Source organism: Onychostruthus taczanowskii, unplaced genomic scaffold, assembly GCF_017590055.1.
Source record: "Onychostruthus taczanowskii isolate IOZ18803 unplaced genomic scaffold, ASM1759005v1 scaffold101, whole genome shotgun sequence".
Lineage (NCBI taxonomy): Eukaryota > Metazoa > Chordata > Aves > Passeriformes > Passeridae > Onychostruthus > Onychostruthus taczanowskii.
Window position 1 is genome coordinate 258,621 of NW_024496638.1, and position 17,394 is coordinate 276,014.

A 17,394-nucleotide genomic window follows, 5' to 3' on the forward strand; every position below is an offset into this window, starting at 1 on the left:
GAACCACAGCTGGGCTGATAGATGGCCAATATATGCTCTATATGTGCCCCATGTGTGTCCTACACATACATACATATATATATATATATATGTCTTGATGTCTAATATCTTTTATATATGTGCTATATGTGTCCAATATGTCTGAGCTGTCTGTTCTGTATCCTATATGTGTTCCATATGTATCCAATACATATCCTATACATATGTCCAATATATACCTGATCTATGTCCAATAGATCTATCCCACATGTCCAATATACGTCCTGTATATATCTGATGTATGTCCCATATGTATCCAATATATGTCTGATGTATCTCCCACGTATCTCCAATAAATCTCCTAAATCTGTGTCCCACACATCATCCCCCAGGAGCACAGGCAGGAGCCACCAGTGGTGACACTTTATTCCCCGCAGTGACAATCCCGGTGACCACAACCCCTTTTCCCCACCCCTCACAGCTTCATGGCAGCAACCGACCCCAGATGGAGCTCCAAGAACTGCAGGATCTCCTGCCAGGAATGTTCCTGGGCCCGGGCATGGGGCTGGAGCTCTCCCCCCCACGCCACCGGCTTGGGAGTGCCCCGGATGCTGGAGTTGCTGCACAGGGGGGATCCGGGGGGCTCGATCAGGTGCCCGGCGCCGGGATAGGACAGGATCCGGCCGCTCTCCGGCGGCATCCGCGCCAGGGCCAGCTCGGCGAAGAGCTTGCTGTTGAAGCTGCGGTCGGCCTCTCCCACCACGAACAGTACCTTTCCCCGGATCTTCTCCACCGGGATGGCCGAGGCCTGGCGGGCGGGATCCCGGGGGTCGGTGAAGATGGCCGAGTTGTCCATGGCTCCCACCTCGGTGAACAGGACGCGCTCGGTGTAGTAGGGAATGGCAGGGATGCGCAGCTCCTTATAGACCAGCGGGTTTCCATACAGGAAGCTCGTACCGTTGATCCACACCGTGGCCACCACCTGTGGCAGGAAGGTGGCCATGGCCAAGGCCACCTCCGCACCTTTGGAGACTCCCACCACGCCCAGGCCGGGGCCTCGGACCTGAAGCAAGAGGAGATGGAACCAGCTGGGATAATACACAGGGATAATACATTTACTGGGACATCCCTGGGTGCCAGGACAAGGATGTCCTCATGGGATATCTCCTAGTCCCTGGGACATTCCTGGTGTCGGGACAACCCTGGGACATTACCCCTGGCAACCTGGACATCCTGCTCACCAGGATGAGGATGGCTCCAGGACATTCCTGGTCCCCAGGACAATCCGTGGTCACCTGGGTGTCCGGCTCACCAGGTTGTCCTCAGTCCCCAGCACATCCTGGCTGACAGGTGCCTTTCTCCACACTCCAGGACTCACCTTGGGATGCCGGAGGAGCAGCTCTGCCGCTTCCTCGAAGTATTCCAGGTCCAGCTGTGCCAGGACTCGGGGCAGGTCGTCGTAGGCGAAGAAGGCGAGGGCCAGCACGGCAAAGCCCCGGCTGGCCAAGAGCCCTGCCCGGAACTCAATCAGCCCCCCCGCACCCCCAAACAGGTCGATGACTCCGGGAAAGGGGCCCGGACCTGTGGGAAGACCAGAAGAATGTCAGGGATGGGGAGCCACCCATGCTGTCCTGCATCCCAGAGGTTCCATGGCTGGGCATCCCAGGGGGCACGAGGTCCAGTATCCTGGGGGTCCTAAGATCCTAAGGTTTGATATCTCAAGGATCCCAAGGCTGGACAACCCAGGAATCCCAACTTTGGGCATCCCAGGGGTCCTGTGATTTGTTATCCCAGGGCTTCCAGGGATGGATAACCAGGAATCTTATGGTTTAGCATGCCAGGAGTCCCAGTGCTGTTTCCCACGGGTCCTGATGTTTGGCATCCCCAGGATCCCAAGAGGCTGGACAACCCAGGAATCCCAACTTTGGGCATCCCAGGGGTCCTGTGGTTTGTTATCCCAGGGCTTCCAGGGCTGGATAATCCAGGAATCTTATGGTTTAGCATCCCAGGAGTCCCAGTGCTGTTTCCCACTGGTCCTGATATTTGGCATCCCCAGGATCCCAACGTTCAGTATCAGTAGGCAGGGCTCCCAAGAGAATACTGGCTGGATATCCCAGGGGTCCCAAGACTGGACACCAAAGGGCTCCCAAGAACAAACACCCTGCCAGTCCCAAGGTTCGATATCCCGGAATTCCCCGCTCCCCAGTGCTCACCAGGAGGCAGGAACAGGGCGCCACGGACCCTTCCCTCACGGATGGGCACCCGCTGCACTCCGGGGCCCACGTACCAGCGCTCGGCCTCGCAGGATCCCAGCGGCTGCTCCCGCGGATCCGTGCCCAGGCTGAGCCCGTCGAACACTTCCAGCCGGACGCGGAAGGGGCTGCCGGCCACATCCCGCTTGACCAGCCGGCGGAAAAGGGTGTCAGGCTGCAGGAACCAGAAGAGCCCCATGGGCCAGACCCCAGAGTAGCTGCCCCCCAGGGCGGCATGGAGCCCGGGATCCACCTCTCCAGCTCCGTCAGCGCGGAAAAAGGCGCGGGATTGGAAGCACTCGCCCTGCTCGTCCTTCAGCCACGCCCGGAGGGTGACAAGTTGGGATGGGGACAGTCCCCGCACGCGGATCTGCACCGGCCGGTCGGCCAGCGAGGACTGCGGTGTCACTGTCACCTCCACCATGGTGCACCTGGGGATGGGAATCACCCTGAGTGTCCCACAGGGATTGCCACGCCCAGGAGGGGGCTGGTGGCGGGGGCCTGTCCCCAGGGATCCCCATGGGGGACCCCCAGGATGGGGTTTGTGGTCCAGACAGTTCTGCTGGCATCCCTCCTTCCCTGTCCCTATCCCTGTTTCCCATGTCCCCATCCCCTCGTGGTCCCTGTCCCTTCTTTCCTGGTTCCTGTCCCCTCCTCCTTCCCCGATCCTCTGCTTCCCTGTCCCCATCCCCTCCCTTCCTCACCACCTCCCCCCCCTCTGACCCCCAACCCCTGCTCCAAAACTCACCCAGCAGCCGGGACACCCCTTTTCCATGTGTCTCCCAGCCCAGCCATTCCCAGCACCCTCTGTCCCCCCTCCTTATCCCCCTCCCCACCCCGGAGCAGGGTGGGGATCCAGGGGCTCCGAGCCCCCAGTCCGCACGCACCCCGCTCCCTCTCCGGGCAGCGCGGCAGGCTGGGAACAGGGATGTTGGCCCCCGTCCAGCCCGGGGAGGAGACACGTGGCTCTCCCACAGCCGTCCCACCAGGAAATCGGCCCCCAAGGGCCCGAGCTTCTTCCCTTTCTCTTACCCCGCCGGGCAAAGCCTGAGCCGTGGGCTCTGCAGAGGGAGACGCTCGAGGATTCCTTGGAAATCATTAACCCGGGAATGGCGAGGGCAGAGCCCTCCTGCCCCATGACCCCGTGCCCGCCTGGCACCGGCCACACCCCAAAATTCCTGCTAGTCCCCACTTTCCCTGTGGCACCACCCCCACCCTGGACACGGGCGGGACACACCCCACTCCAATTCAGGGCCCCCCCAAAACTGTCACGCCAGGATGAAGCTCCAGGGCCCCATATTCCCATCCCAGGGCTTCGCACTGATTCCTGCAATCCCATTTTCCACCCAGTGCACCCCTTTGTGCCCCCATCCCCTCCATCCCAGCTCACAGCCACATCCCTCCCCAGGAATGCAGAAAGGGGTGTCCACAGACCAAGAAAAACCAGGAATGTTAAGAAATAAGAAATCCATGTAAATTTCCAATTGATAGCCCCCACCGAATTCCCAGTGTTGCCCCCCACAGAAGGGTGTGTGACACTGTGCCCCCTTCCTTGCTGACAGGTTCCAGGGCTCATTCTCAGTGGGAATTCCCTCTTTGGGGAAAAGGCAACTGCAAGGAACACTAATCCCAGGAATGCCTTAGGGAAGGCTCCAGCTGGAGCCTTCAGTCCCCAGAGCCAGTGGAGGCGAATCTGTCTCAGTTCCTATTCATTTTTATAAGAAAAAGGCAAATTTGGGAAAGCAAAGTTCTGTTCCACATCCTGATTCCACAGGGATTGGGGGATCCAGCAGCTGGTGCCTGTGGAATGCACCCCCTCAGCTCTGTCCTGTTGTTTGTCCAACACTGAGGGTCCTGGCAGCGATTCCTGCCTGGCAAGCCGAGGAAAAACCGCTGGGAAGGAGCAGGATCCTCGTGGCAGCATCCCAAATCCTGCCTCATTCCGTGCTGCGCCTCATGGGCGTCTTCTGGAGCAGGGCCAGCGTGTCCCGCTTCTCCACCCGCCTCAGCTGCTTCTTCTTGGCCCTCCTGAGCTTCAGGGGGTTCCGGATCTGGGAAACGGGAAAAGAGGGGAGATTTCATGGAATCATAGGAGCCCAGAATGGTTTGGGAGGGAAGGGGCCTTAGGGATGATCCAGTTCGCCCCCCGGCCACGGGCAGGGACACTTTCCACTGGTGCAGGTTGCTCCAAGCTCCGTCCTGGAGCATTTCCAGGAGTGCAGCAGAGTGTGGGAATGAGGCAGGATGGGCATGGATGGCTCCCAGCCTCCCACCACCTTCAGGATCTGGGAAGGGATTTATCCCAACACTAACCACATCCTCACCCACAGGTGAGCTCTTCACCACACCCACCCCGAGCTCCCAGGTCTCTTCCCGATGGAAAAGCCAAGATTTCCCCACATGGATCCCCACCAGTGCCGCATTTCCCTCGCTCCACCACCCCATTATCCCTCAGTTCTGGTGTTCCCCAGCCTGGGAGAGCACAGGGGACACACATCCAGCCTGCCCAGATCCTCCCAGGATCCTCCAAAGACGGAGACAGGGAGAGGAACCGGAGCAAACTGGAGCTGATCCATGGGGCTGGAGGTTGTGGGGCGCTCGCAGGGCTGTTCCCAGCTGGCACAGGGCACTCACCACTTGGACAATCTCGGCTTTCCGCTCGTTTTCCAGGCGCCGCTTCAGGTTTTCCTCCCGCCGCCGCTTCTTTTCCTGTGGGAGCAGCACCACAACATTCCCTGTGGATCCCTTCCCCTGGGATTAAACCCAAACCAGCCCCTGGCCAGCCAAGTGTGAAATCTGTCATTCCAGCAGCTTTTCCACCCCGGCTGAGGCTGGAATTGACCCAGGGAGTTTATTCCGAGTCAGTGACTTGGGGCATGTGACCGTCAGTGAGTGGATTTGGCACCAGGACAGGGAATTCTCCATCCCAGCCGCACTTTTCCTGGGCTCTGCCACAGCTCTGAGGCCGGGAAGAGGGCAGAGACAAGGGATTGTGCTCGGGAAAAACGGGAATTCTACACCTCCTGAGCCCCGTTACCTCTTTCTCCCTCTGCTTGGCTTCCTCCAGCTGCCGTGCCAGATCCCGGACCAGCTTCCTCTCCTGCCTCTCCTTCATTTTCCGTGCCCAGGAGCTGCGCAGAGCCTTGTCCTGGATCATGTGGGAGAACCTGCGTGGGCACACCACAGCTGCTGGATCCCCAAAAACCCCGGGCTGCAGCCGGGGCCACTCCAGCTCCTCTCCAGAATTCCACGAAACTCCGCCAGCCTCGGAGCATGCCACGGCATCCTCAGCATCCCCTCCAAGTCATCCCTGCCACCTCTGGATCCCTCCTAAAGCCCAAGGATACCTCCGGAACCCCCTCACAAGCCCCCGAGAGCCCCTCAAACAATCCTGTCCCCCTCAAAATTCCCCCAGACCTCATGACTCCCCCAAAGAGCCCTTCTGGAGCCCAGAGCCCCCCAGGAACTGCCCCCCCAGTCCCCGCCTCCCTTCCCACCTCTTCTTCCCGGGATCCTTCCACACGCGTCCCGACTTGGGCTTGCCCCGCGGGATGGCTACCACCGCCTCCTGCGGTGTCTTGCCGCCTTTCCGCCGCCGCCGCCGAGCCGCGGCCGGAGCCGAGGCGGCCCCGCTGGGCCCCTCGGGGACCGCTCCTGCTCCCGGTGTCCCCCCGTTCTCCCCCTCCATGATCCACGCGGCTCCGCGGCGTCGCGGAGAGATGACGTCAGACCCGCGATCTCCGCAAAAGCGCGAAGCCAGAGCGCCTCCCTGGCCGCCATTTTTGTATTGGGCAACGCCCTCCGCGCACGGCGGCCTCCGCCATGTTTGTGTCGGGCGTGGGCGCCATGTTTGTGCCGGGCAGCATTCTTCCTGCACGGCTGCGGCCGCCATCTTTGCGCCGGGCAGCTCCGCCCACCACCGTGGCCGCCGGTACCGGGAGCGCCCGAGCTCCCCCAAACACACCCGGGGCGAGTCCCCCCCGCCCCCCGAGTCACCCCCGGAGACACGCGCGGGCTGGGCTGGGGGAGAGGCCTTTATTGGGGGCCGAACACGCTGAGGACATCCCAGGGGGCTCCGGTAGCGGGGATCCCCCCGGGATGCGGCTGCACGTGCGGGGCTGGGCCGTGGCTACAGCGCCTGGGAAAGCAAAAACAGCGAAATCCAGGGAAATCTCAGGGAGGGACACGGGAACGCCCGGACTGGGGCGGCCCTTCGGAGGAAGGAAGGGGTGGTTCAGCATTCCAGGGATTCCCAGGGATGCCCGCCTCCCTCACCAGCTGGCTGTATGTGTGCTGCCGGACCGTGTCGTATCCAAACGCCAGGACCGCCACGGCCACGCAGAATTCCAGGAGGCCGAGGATCACCAAGATGGAATCCAGGCTGTTGCTCAGCATCTGCGAGGAGGAGGACGGGAATATCCCGGGATCCACCACCCGAACAGGACCTGGATCCTTGAACACTCCACATGGAGACTGGGATTTCCCGTGCAATCCCGGCTGTCCGTACCTTGCTCTCCCTGTTGAGGCACCATTCCGGGCGGCGCTGGAGGAGCCCGGGCTTCTCGCAGCCGGGCACGATCCGGGTGATGGCCGTGCCGTGGATCCCGGTGGCCACCAGCGTGCCCAGGACAACGCCCACGCTGACCACGCAGCAGGTCTTGACCTGCGGGAAGCACCCCGTGACACGGACACCGGGAAGGGCCGCTTCCCACATGGATCCTTCAACCGGGATCTGAGATCTCCCGGAGAAGCTGCCCAGTTTTGTCCCACTCATCCCCGCAGTGATTCCAAAGGCCATGAGGGCCTCCTGGACCTTTCATCCCACAGTGACTCCAAGGCCATGAGGGACTCCTGGACCTTTCATCCCACAGTGACTCCAAAGCCATGAGGGCCTCCTGGGCCTTTCATCCCTGGATCACACAGTGACCCCAACCCCCATCCTGTGCTCCATGTGGGAGAGCCGGGCACTTCCCAAGGGGGAGACTGGCCTGTGGATCCCATGGGATGAATCCAGGAGGGGTCCCAGCAGCTGCTGGAGGGGAGATAAGGAATGGGGGGACACGTTGCCCCTCCCAGCCTGGATCTTACCAGCGCAGGGCTGTCTCTCCTTTCACTTTCCACCAGCAAGGAGCCCGAGACCAGGAGCTACTTGGAAAACAGCGGGAATTGGTGTCAGCAGCAAGGAACCCTTCCCTGGCACCTTTCCTGGTGTCCCTCCAGCTGGGAATTGGGGTTCAGGGATGCACAAACACCCCAGAATGTGGGAGGGGGATGGTCAGTGGAGACCTGGTGACCCTGGGATATTGTCCCCAGTCCATCAGGATTTCCCTCAGATTCCCATGTCCTCATCCCAACTTACCAGGATCCCCAGCCAGAAGAGGATCCCGCTGGCCACAGGGAGGGAAGGGTTACTGTGCTCCGACAGCGTCAGGATGAGCCCGAAGCAGATGTGGACAATTCCAGTGAAGATGTGGATGGTCTGGGGAAGGATGAGGGAGACACATCCCACCCCAATCCCACGTCACAGTGCCGGGAAGGGACTGGGAGAGGCACCTGTCCCAGTGTCCCCTCCACCCAACCAGGGAGAATGTCCAGCAGGACAATCCCTGCGGATCCCCAATCCCTGCTGGGCCCCTGGAAGGCCATGTCTCACCCCCAACACCTTGGGATGAGCCCTCCGGAAGCCTTGTGTTTGGAATGAGGTCCTGGCAGGTGCCTGGGAGCCTGAGGCCAGCTGGGCCGCCCGGGGATCCGTGGCCGGGATCACCTCCGTGATGATCCTGACGCTGCCGGCGTCGGTCACCGTGGTGGCCGCCATGGCCTGGGAACGAGACCAGGAAGCTGAAGGAATTCCCAGGTGCCTTCCTCCTCCTCTTCCTCCTCACCGTGGTCCCTTTGCTGTCCGAAATCCCCGGGAGGTGCCGGCCAGGCAGGGACACGCTCCCGCTGCCCTTTGCTCCCTGCGGGAAGCTCGCTCACGGAATTCTCGTCAGGGCCCTCTTGCTCAACGAGGCGGCTTTGCCAATGGAGGCTCCCAAAATCCTGCACAGGAAGAGGGAGGGAGGGACAGGGAACCCCTCCCTGGGCTCTGTGGCCTTGGGAAGGGTTGGATGCTTTTCCCTCAGAATGCTCCAAGATCCCCTTTCCATCCCAAATTGTGGATGCTTTGTTTGGGAATCGCTCCTGCAATTAGCTTGGTGCCTAATGAGGTGTTCATAAGGTAACCCTGCCCACTTCCCAGGAAAAGCTTGCATTGAGACAGGGAATTTGATAAACCCCCTTATAAAGGAAATGCCTTTATTACCAGTTTTGGGAATTCTCCCTCCTCCAGTCCTGTGGGTTTGTCCCCGGTGAGGACACGCAGGAGGGATTCAGGGATCTCTGGCTATTGGGAGTCAGAGGGAAAGGAGATGCTGTTATTTATGATGGGAAATGGGAGCTCAGGCTGGGAATGGAGCCACCACACACGGCAAGGGGATCCCGAGGGATTCAGAGGCCCCTTCCTGCCTCCATCCCTCCCCTCTTCCCAGAAAACAGCCATGTCCTTTTCTCCAGGAGCATTGGGACACTGAGGAGCCCCCAGGTTTCCTGGATGTTTGATGTGTACAGTGCGGGAATTTCTTGGTGGAACGGGAATTTTTAGGTCCAGGATTCTGGCATCACCCTCTCTCTCTGCCTGGGAAAGGACAGGACCCTCCAGGTGACGATTTCAGGAGCAGGTGGAGCAACTTCTGGAAGTTTTTTCCTTCTCTCTGGCTCTAGAGGGAGCTGAGAGGCCGCGTTTGGAAGCGTCGCGCTTCCAGAGCTCAGGAGCGGCTTCCAGCCCTGGGGCCGGCTGGGAACAACCTGGGCTGGTGGGACACGTCCCGTCCCATGGCAGGGGGAGTGGAACTGGATGATCCTTAAGGTTCCTTCCACCCCAAACCATTCCAGGATTCTGCGCCCTCCCCATGCTCCCACACACCAGGGAACGGGACACCCCCTCCAAACCGCTCCAAATCATATCCCAAAAAAAGAGCTGGAAGAACATGGCATTCCTCCATCCCACCCATGACCTTCCTCCATCCTGCATCCCTGATGGAAGCCTGCACTTGGCCTTGTAAAGGGCTGCATCTGGCAGCACGGCTTTCCAGGAAAAACATGGACATGGATGAGATTCAGCCTCTTCATCACATTCCTGATGCCTCAGAGCCTTTAATTCCTGCTGGTGCCTCATCCCTCTCAACACTCCAATCCTAACAATCCCAGGGATCTCGTTCCAGCCCCAGGAAGGAACACTTGAGCCCCCGTGGAAATTCTGGGATCCCCTCTTTAGCCTTTAGGCAGCCGGGGTATTCTCCACCATTATCCACGGCTCACATTCCCAGCCAAAGCCACCCTACACGGTGGATTTCCTCCCAAATCCGCCTTTCCAGATTCCTACAGCATTCCTGAAGTTCCAGCCTTGCAGCCAGAAACAGCCGTGACTGCTCTCAGCCCCAAAACCCCACTTTCCGAGTGGGTGATCCATGGAAAAAGCGCTTTCCCCCTTCCTAAATAAACCCAGGTCCAGCTGGGGATGGCAGGAGCCCAAGGTAGGATGTCAGGATTTGTTTTGGAAGCAGATTCCAGAGGAGGTGAAGCTTTGAAGCAGATGCAAGGAAGCAGCAGGGCCGGGTGGTGGAGCTTTCCAACCTTTTCTTTGCAGGAATTTTTGGCTTTGTAGATATATACAACACATTCCTTGGATTTTAATGTTCATTTTCCTATTTTCTAGGACAAGTTTTGGATGGGGGAAGCCTGACTGGATGCTCAGGGGGGATCAGCGAGACCCTCCCAAATTCCCTCCCACCAGCACAGGACAAAATTTACGAGCCTGGTGGAACCAAAATTTTTTCCAACCCCAAAAATCCATGAGTTTTTTTCCAAAGAAAATAGATTACAATGGAGAAAAGCTCTCCAAAGAAACTTGCTGCTTCCTGGGACAAACTTTATATCCCCATAAAAATACCAAAAGTCAACATTTTGCTGTGCTTCCAGGTGTTTCTGCTTCCCACAGGGCTCTTTCCCTATTGATTCCAGAAGGAAAGTCATGTTTTCTGGGAAAGGTTTCAGGTTTTTTGGCTTTAAACATCCCAGTGTCCATCCTAGATTAGGGAATCTGGAACAAGAAGCAGGCAGGAGGCTGGGGGGGGTGCATTGCTGCCTGCTGGGGTGATCCATACCTGGCATTTGGGACACGGTGACATTGCTCCCAAACCCCGTCCCAGATGTGTCCATCACCCCCTGCACGTGACGTTCCAGCCTTTCATCTGCTCATTCCCAGGAAAACTCCTGAGGCTGCAGAAAAGTTCCAGAAAACTTCTCCAAGGCTTCACCGGCATCGACTTCCACTGGCAATCCTGGAATGGGACCTTAAACACTTCCAGGCATGGGGCAGCTACAATTTCCCTGGGAAATCCATTCCAGCACCTCGCCAGCCTGGCAGGGAAAAATTTCTTCCCAGTATCCCATCTAAACCCACCCCCTGGCAGTGGGAAGCCATTCCCCCTTGTCCTGGCACTCCAGGCTCTTTTCTGAAGTCCCTCTCCAGCTCTCTTGGGGCACTTTTTGGTGCTGGAAGAGTTGCCAAGGTCTCCCTGAATCCTTCTCTTCCCAAGGCGGAAGAGCCATTGGGAGACCCCAGTTCACCTCACAGTTCCCCTTTCCAGCTCCTCCAAGGGTTTTGGTTTTCCTTAGGGATCATCTCCAGCAGGGACACAAAACTCTGTGGTCCCTGTCACCTGCTATTCCCAACTCATGGAAGTCTCCACTCCCCCTAGATCTGCAAATTCCCACCTAAAAATAAAAATATATTAAAAACCCCCACATTCCCATAGAGCCTTCAACACTTATTCCAGCATTTTCAGGGAAAGCCGCATCTGAACACTGGGATACTCCAGGAAAACAGACCCTGATGCCAGTGGAAGAGGAGGAAGCCTCCTTTCCCAGGAAACACCACACTGGGAAAGCACAGAGCTTGGATGGGAGGCAGGGTGGCTTCGTGGTGGTCCCGGTGGAGCCAGGAGAGGTCGGGATGCTCCGGAGCCGCAGGCGAGGAGCCGGGGCTGTAATGGGCTGTGGCCACGGGCTGAGCAGAGGCAGCCTGTTCATCCTGCTCCCCAAATCCCTGGGGCTTTTCCTACTGATCGGGCTCATTATTTTTTCAGAGCCGGGAACAGAAATAACTGACAGGGAGTGAATAATCCATGAGGCTTTGGCTGAGCAGCGGAGCATTGTCAGGGAGCGTGGAAAGGAGAAGGAAAACACTGAAGTCACCCCAAAACCTAAGGGAATGTTCAAGGAGGAGGTCACTGATCCCACTCTGGCACTGGAAGGGAAATTTGGGCTGGATCCTGTCCCCAGAAATTAAGAGGATCCTCCCCCAGAGCACTGGGAATTCATCCAGGATGTTCCCACCCGTTGGAAAATCAACACTGGGGTCTCTTTCCTCACCTCCATCCCACCTTTCGACTTCCATGAGCTTGGGATGCTCCTTAAATAATTTGATGTCGCTGGATGCTCATCACCACCTCATTAAATCCACCAGCATTCCCCCAGGTGCTGGATATTTGAGGGTGGAGCCTTAAATGAGCTTGTCAGGAGCTGACAAACCTGGTCCTGTTCAAAATGATCCCAGAGCCCTTTTCCTTCCCTGAAAATAAAGAAATTTTTAGGAATTGCTGCGTGGATAAGGTTTGGGAGCACCCCTCATCTCCATTCCCGCCATCCAGGATTGTGGGAACAGGGAGCACATGACACCGGTGTCCCCATGTCACCTCCCAGAGCAGCTCCAGCCCCGGGGCAGCTTCTCCGGTGGCGGAACAACCGGGATGTGCTGGCGTCACCGGCATCGCCGCCGGCTGTCCGGCTGCTCCAGCCCAGCTAAATATAGCAAACTGGCTGGAATGGGCGGGGAGGGGGGGCTTGGGGAGCAGAATTCCCTCGGGAGACCAAGTACCCTGGTTTAGAGGGCGGAATTCCAGCAGGAGAGGGGATTAGAGGGGCAGAATTCCCCTAGGTGAGCACGTTCTAAGGGGTTTATGGGGACAGAATTCCCTCAGAATCAGGTACTGGGGTTTAGGAGGATGGAACTCCTAAACCCTCGGGAGAGGGGTTTTGAGGGGCAGAATTCCCTCAGGACAGGGGTTTTGAGGGGCAGAATTCCCTCGGGACAGGGGTCCTGAGGGGCAGAATTCCCTTGGGAGAGCAGGCACCTGGAGTTTAGAGGAGTGAAATACCCTTGGGAGCAGGTGCCAGGAGTTTAGGGGAGCAGAATTCCTCTCCAGGAAAGCAAGGGGGTACCAGGAGTTCAGGGGAGTAGAATTCCCTCAGGAATTCTCTCCTCAGGAGAGAGCAAGTATCCCTAGATCAGGAGGAGCCTCTTTGCTGAGGGGCAGCAGCTCCGTGAGGGGGAAGTGTAGCTCCCAAGTTGAAAATTCCCAAATTCAGGAGACACAAGCCCGGAGAGAGCATTTATTCCCAAGAGAAAATGAAGCCAACAGGGGACGAGCCGAGGTAGATGCTCCGGTGACCCGCCCAGCTCCCAGCACACCTTGGGGTCACTCCAAACCACCAGGAATTCCTGAACCCCAACATGAGCGAACCCCAGCATCCCACCAGGGATTTACAGGCAGGAATTGCCCAAGATTTCCCCCTTGGAGAAGCCCCTTCCCATAGCAGCCAGCAAGTGGAGCCCCTCAGACCAGGCCCAGGGGCAGAGGGGCAGGGAATTTGGGGGTGTCCCTGGCTTTTGGGGGGGACCAGCACATCCCAGCCAGCAGCACAGTGGGAGGAGGATGCCGTAGCCCTGGGATTTAGGAGCGATGGAGGCAGGATCCCATTCCAACAGCCTCGGTGTCAGACTTCAGGAGCAGCCAGCTGCAAAGAGACCAGCAGGTGTTTTGGAAAGGGGGCAGGATTTGGGGGGACCCCACCCCCAACACCCACCACCCACGGGGGTTTGGGATCTCCTCCCCGTTCTCAGAGCAGAGGGATGGATGCTCCGGGATGCTCCCTGAGGATTGGGGTGGGAAGTTTTCCCAGGGAGGGGACAGTGATGACAGTAGGTTGGGGGCTGCCATCCCAGGAGCCATCCCAGTGCTGACTCTGCTCCTAGCCAGGCTATTCCTGGGATCACCTCGCTGTAGCTGGGAGGCTGAGGCAGCTCCGCCGGTGGCGCGGCCAGATCCACACGGGTGGCACTGGGGACGATCAGCATGGCCTGGGAAACACCAGGATTATGGGAGACACTGGGATCATGGCATGCAGTTTTTGGGATCCATCCCTGCCACCCACTCATCTTACCTCGTTGGAGCTGAGGCGGGTGGCCCGGCACCAGAAATTGGCGGTGGCCACGGCGATGCAGAATTCCAGGATGGTGAAGATGAGCAGCACGATGGAAATCCCATTCCCTGCGAGCTCCAGGATGGGGAAAACCCCATCAGCACCCCCACCCAGCAGCGCCCAGGAGGATGAATCCCACACAGGGCAGCATTCTGTGGCTCCCCCTTCCTCTCTCCCTCTGCATCCCCAGCTCCAAGGTCTCACTCCAAGCCCTCCATGCCGCCGTTTTTATGGCTCATGGACGCTTCCAGGGGGTGACTCATCTCCCGAGGTACCAGCCGAAAATAGGTCGCGCCGGCAGAGGAGAAACCGCCACCCCAACAGGGATTTGGGAAAGGACACAACACCCCTTGAGGGCTGGAGAAAAGGCCCCAGGGGAATTCCCAAGGGCAGGAATTCCGCCAAGTGGGATTTTACCAGGACGAGATAGCTGTAGTAGTTGAAGCTGGAGCGGTAGAGCCCGTTGAGGTTGAGGTCCACGATGAAGGCCACGATTCCCAGGAGCGCAAAGATGGCACTGATGACGTTCATGGTCTGGCTGCCCTTCACCTGTGGGCACCCAGGGGGTTTGGGGGAGGCTGGCAGATGCCCCCCCCCCCCGCCCCAAAACACCAGGGGGACACCTCGCCCACCCCATGGACACCTGACCATTCCCAGCGGGCTCCCGGGAAAACTCACCGCGCATTCCGTGGGGCTCTTCTCAGCGCCGATGGAGAGGCACCCGGAGATGATGAACTGCAGCAGGAGAGAGGGGGCTCAGCTGGCGCTGAGGGCACCCCAAGCACCCCAAACCTGCCCAGAGGTGGCACTAACAGGGCACAGGGGACACTGTGACCCCCCTGCCCTTGTTTTCCAGAGGCCTCGGGAGCCGCAGGTGCATCATTCCCGGTGGGCATCCCTTCCAAAGGGTGTCCCACCTGCTGGCATCCCCCCCAGCAGGATTCCCTTCCCCGTGGGCATTGTTCTCTGGTGAGCTTCCCTTCCTGGTGGGCATCCCACCCCCCTAGGCATTCTTTTCCCGGTGGGAATCCCTTCCCAGCCCCCGGCACGCACCGACACGCCGCCCAGGAAAGGGATCTCTCCAATGACGAAGACCGAGGTGTAGACATTGGTGAGCGTGGTCAGGACGATCCCGAAGCCGATGTGCAGGAATCCCGTCATAATCTGGATGGTCTGGAAGAGAGGGATGGGAGGGAATGGGGTCAACTCAATCCCCCTGCCCACAGAGCCACCCTGGGGATGGGGGATGCCTTAGTCCCAGCGCCTCTCCAGAGACGCAGCACCCCCTGAGGGATCAGCAGGAATCCCCCGGGAAGGGGCTGAGGGGGGATTTTCCAAGCGTTTCTCCCCCCGACCCCCCCAGACTCACCCCCATGACGCGGTTCTTGCCCTTGGGGAGGGTCTCCGCCGTGTACATGACGGCGCGGCTGCCCAGCCGGAGGCTCCCCATGCCCTGCATGAGGAGAGCGGGGGGCACCGGGACCCCCCGGAGCAGCCCCGCTCCCCACCGGGGCCGCCCCCGCCCCACCCCGCCAGAACCCGCGCCCATTGGCTGAGCGCCGTGACGTCAGCGGCTGCGGCATCCCCCCGGGGGCACCGCCCAGCCCAGGGGGGACACGGGGGGATGGAGGGGACAGCCCCCCAAAACACGGGGAGGGGCGGGAAGTAGGGCTGCGCGGGCTGGGAAGATGCTCCGCGGGGTCCCCTGGCCCGGTGGGGCAATTCCCAGTGTCGCCCCCCCTGTTCCGGGCACAGCTCCAGGACACCGTGTTCCCCCCGCCGGGAAGAGCTGCTCATCCCAAACCCTCAGGCAAGGGAGTTAAGGAAATCGGGGTGCCAGCCCCCCCCAAAAGCCCCCCTCTCCCCAAGGTGCGTGTCCCCTCCTCATTCCCCCTCCTTCCAGCTCCACACGTGTTTACAGCAGCGCAGAAAGGAGAAAAAAAAATAGAGAGATTCGGGAAAAAAATTTAAAAAAAAAAAAAAAAAGAGAAAGAAAAAAAAAAAAAGAAAATAAAACCCAAAACCACCCCGCAGCGGATTCCTGGAAGAAAAATCCATCAAGGGCCATTAGGCTCCTGCGGCTCCTCCCCGCAGAGCGGGGGCACGGGCGGGGGCAGGGGCGGCACCCAGCACGGAGCTGGGCACTGCCCAGGCGTGATTTCCCCTGGATCTCCTTCCCCAGGAAGGGGTGGGCCTGAATATCCCGGACCCCTGTTGCAGGAGGGGAGGAGTACAGGGGATCCCCCACACTTGCCCCCCAAACTGCCTTCATTCCCCATTTTTAGCGTGTCCAGCCCCGAGGAGAAGGAGCCAAGAGCTCCAGGCAGAGGATTAAACCTGAAATGAGGGAATAATGAACACCCTGGGAATGAGAGGGACACACGATACCACCCTGCACCCCAAAATTCACAGAGGACACCCGTGTATCCCATCCTGATCCGGACAACACCACACCCCCCTGCTTGGATCCTTCACGGACAGATCCCATCATGGAGTTTGCAGGGAGGCTCAGAGCTGCAGATCCTGAGAGGGAACCCCCATTTCCCTGGAGCAGGAACATTCCACAGGGAGGGAGAAGGGCCTGCTGACACAGCCACGAGCCCTCTGGCCAAGTGGGGGAAATTCCCGTGCTGGATGTGGCAGGAAGAAGTGGGATTGGGGCTGGGGGTGTCACCCAGCTCAGAGCAGGTGACAGAAAACCCATGGGGCTGACAGGGTCCCCTCACTGCCACCCTACACCCATCAAGGACACGTGGTGTCCCCATTCCTCACCTGCAGGGTGGTCCCCAGCTGAACAGGGGCTGCTCTGGGTGGTGTCCATCCCTGTCAGCTCCAGGTGGTGCCATCATCCCTGTCCCATCCCTGCCAGCGTGGGTCACCCCACAGCCAGACCCCAGGACAGTGGCCAGCACTGAGAGCCACACACGGCCACTGGTGACAGAGGCTGGCGTGGCAAGCACACTCAGGGCTATGACACAGATTTGGGGATCCCCATGGTCCTTTTCCCCAGGGAGGGCAGCCAGGTCCTCCAAAACCCCCTCACCCCGTGCAGGGCTAGGACTGCAAGGAGCAGCACAAAGCACATTCCCCTGGGAGCCTCCATGGATAGGGATGGAAAAAAAGAGAGGACCGGCCCCAGCAATGGCTTTAACACCTGAAGGAGGGTGCTGGCTGTGGGTGTCCCAGTGGGAAGCTGGGTGGAGCAGGCCTGCCCCTTGCACCCACCTGGGGCTCATTTTCAGTCTCCCAGGGATTTCACCCTGGACTCTCATCCCACCTTTCCCAGCAGGAAACACGGAAAGTCCGTGAGGAGGGCAAGCCCTGCTCAGCAGCAGCCAAAGCACCCATGTGTGATCCTCAGTGTCCCTGTCCTGAATCCAAAGCCAGCTACTGGGAAGGAAGGAACCCTCTTGTCGCAGCTGAGATGGCCACGATATGCAGAGCGTCACCACACAATTTCAGAAGGCTTCAAGCCACGCACAGCAAGACCATTCTACTTCAGAAGGCTTCAGGCACCTGCCCATCCAGAGTAACATCCCATCACTTCAGAAGGCTTCAGGCACCTGCCCACGCTGTTCCTTAGCCCAGCCTTTTATCCCCTCAGGTTGATGCAGTGCACCTGTGTGCCCTCTGCTCCCTTTGGTGTTGGTCAGTGCCCCTGGGCACTCCATGGCTCACTGCTGTCAGTGCTGCTCACAGCTGTGCCCTTGGGGATGAGGATCAGTCACACTCCCAATTCCCAAACCGTGTGCCTACAGCCCATCCCAGCCCAAACCCAGTTCTTGGGGGAAATGCTGAT

The 17,394-nt window shown here is 59.2% G+C and overlaps 4 protein-coding genes across 5 annotated transcripts; all 4 read right to left on the reverse strand.

The window, feature by feature from the left end:
* Positions 1-454: 454 nt before the first annotated feature.
* Positions 455-3,571, reverse strand: LOC121339708 (acyl-coenzyme A amino acid N-acyltransferase 2-like). 2 transcript variants are annotated; one of them, XM_041411744.1, is made up of 4 exons: positions 2,980-3,571; positions 2,193-2,662; positions 1,358-1,560; positions 455-1,042 (listed from the first exon to the last, which is right to left on the reverse strand). In XM_041411744.1, exons 1-4 carry the CDS (start codon positions 3,024-3,026, stop codon positions 455-457), a joined length of 1,308 nt encoding a protein of 435 aa, XP_041267678.1. In that variant the 5' UTR covers positions 3,027-3,571. The 2 variants fall into 2 exon arrangements, with proteins under 2 accessions (XP_041267678.1, XP_041267667.1); XM_041411733.1 differs by lacking the exon at positions 2,980-3,571 and having other exon boundaries at positions 2,193-2,887.
* Positions 3,572-3,929: 358 nt separating this feature from the next.
* On the reverse strand, positions 3,930-5,931 carry CCDC86 (coiled-coil domain containing 86). The gene is made up of 4 exons (XM_041411629.1): positions 5,729-5,931; positions 5,269-5,398; positions 4,866-4,940; positions 3,930-4,282 (listed from the first exon to the last, which is right to left on the reverse strand). The coding sequence occupies exons 1-4, from the start codon at positions 5,917-5,919 to the stop codon at positions 4,169-4,171; spliced, it is 510 nt and encodes a 169-aa protein (XP_041267563.1). The 5' UTR covers positions 5,920-5,931; the 3' UTR covers positions 3,930-4,168.
* Positions 5,932-6,210: 279 nt separating this feature from the next.
* On the reverse strand, positions 6,211-8,049 carry LOC121340203 (membrane-spanning 4-domains subfamily A member 15-like). Its single transcript, XM_041412790.1, has 5 exons — positions 7,885-8,049; positions 7,591-7,710; positions 7,320-7,376; positions 6,739-6,894; positions 6,211-6,626 (listed from the first exon to the last, which is right to left on the reverse strand). The coding sequence occupies exons 1-5, from the start codon at positions 8,047-8,049 to the stop codon at positions 6,405-6,407; spliced, it is 720 nt and encodes a 239-aa protein (XP_041268724.1). The 3' UTR covers positions 6,211-6,404.
* Positions 8,050-12,713: 4,664 nt separating this feature from the next.
* On the reverse strand, positions 12,714-15,404 carry LOC121339813 (membrane-spanning 4-domains subfamily A member 12-like). Its single transcript, XM_041411915.1, has 7 exons — positions 14,965-15,404; positions 14,649-14,768; positions 14,274-14,330; positions 14,013-14,144; positions 13,557-13,670; positions 13,390-13,473; positions 12,714-13,130 (listed from the first exon to the last, which is right to left on the reverse strand). Exons 1-7 carry the CDS (start codon positions 15,142-15,144, stop codon positions 13,110-13,112), a joined length of 708 nt encoding a protein of 235 aa, XP_041267849.1. The 5' UTR covers positions 15,145-15,404; the 3' UTR covers positions 12,714-13,109.
* Between the last annotated feature and the right edge of the window lie 1,990 nt (positions 15,405-17,394).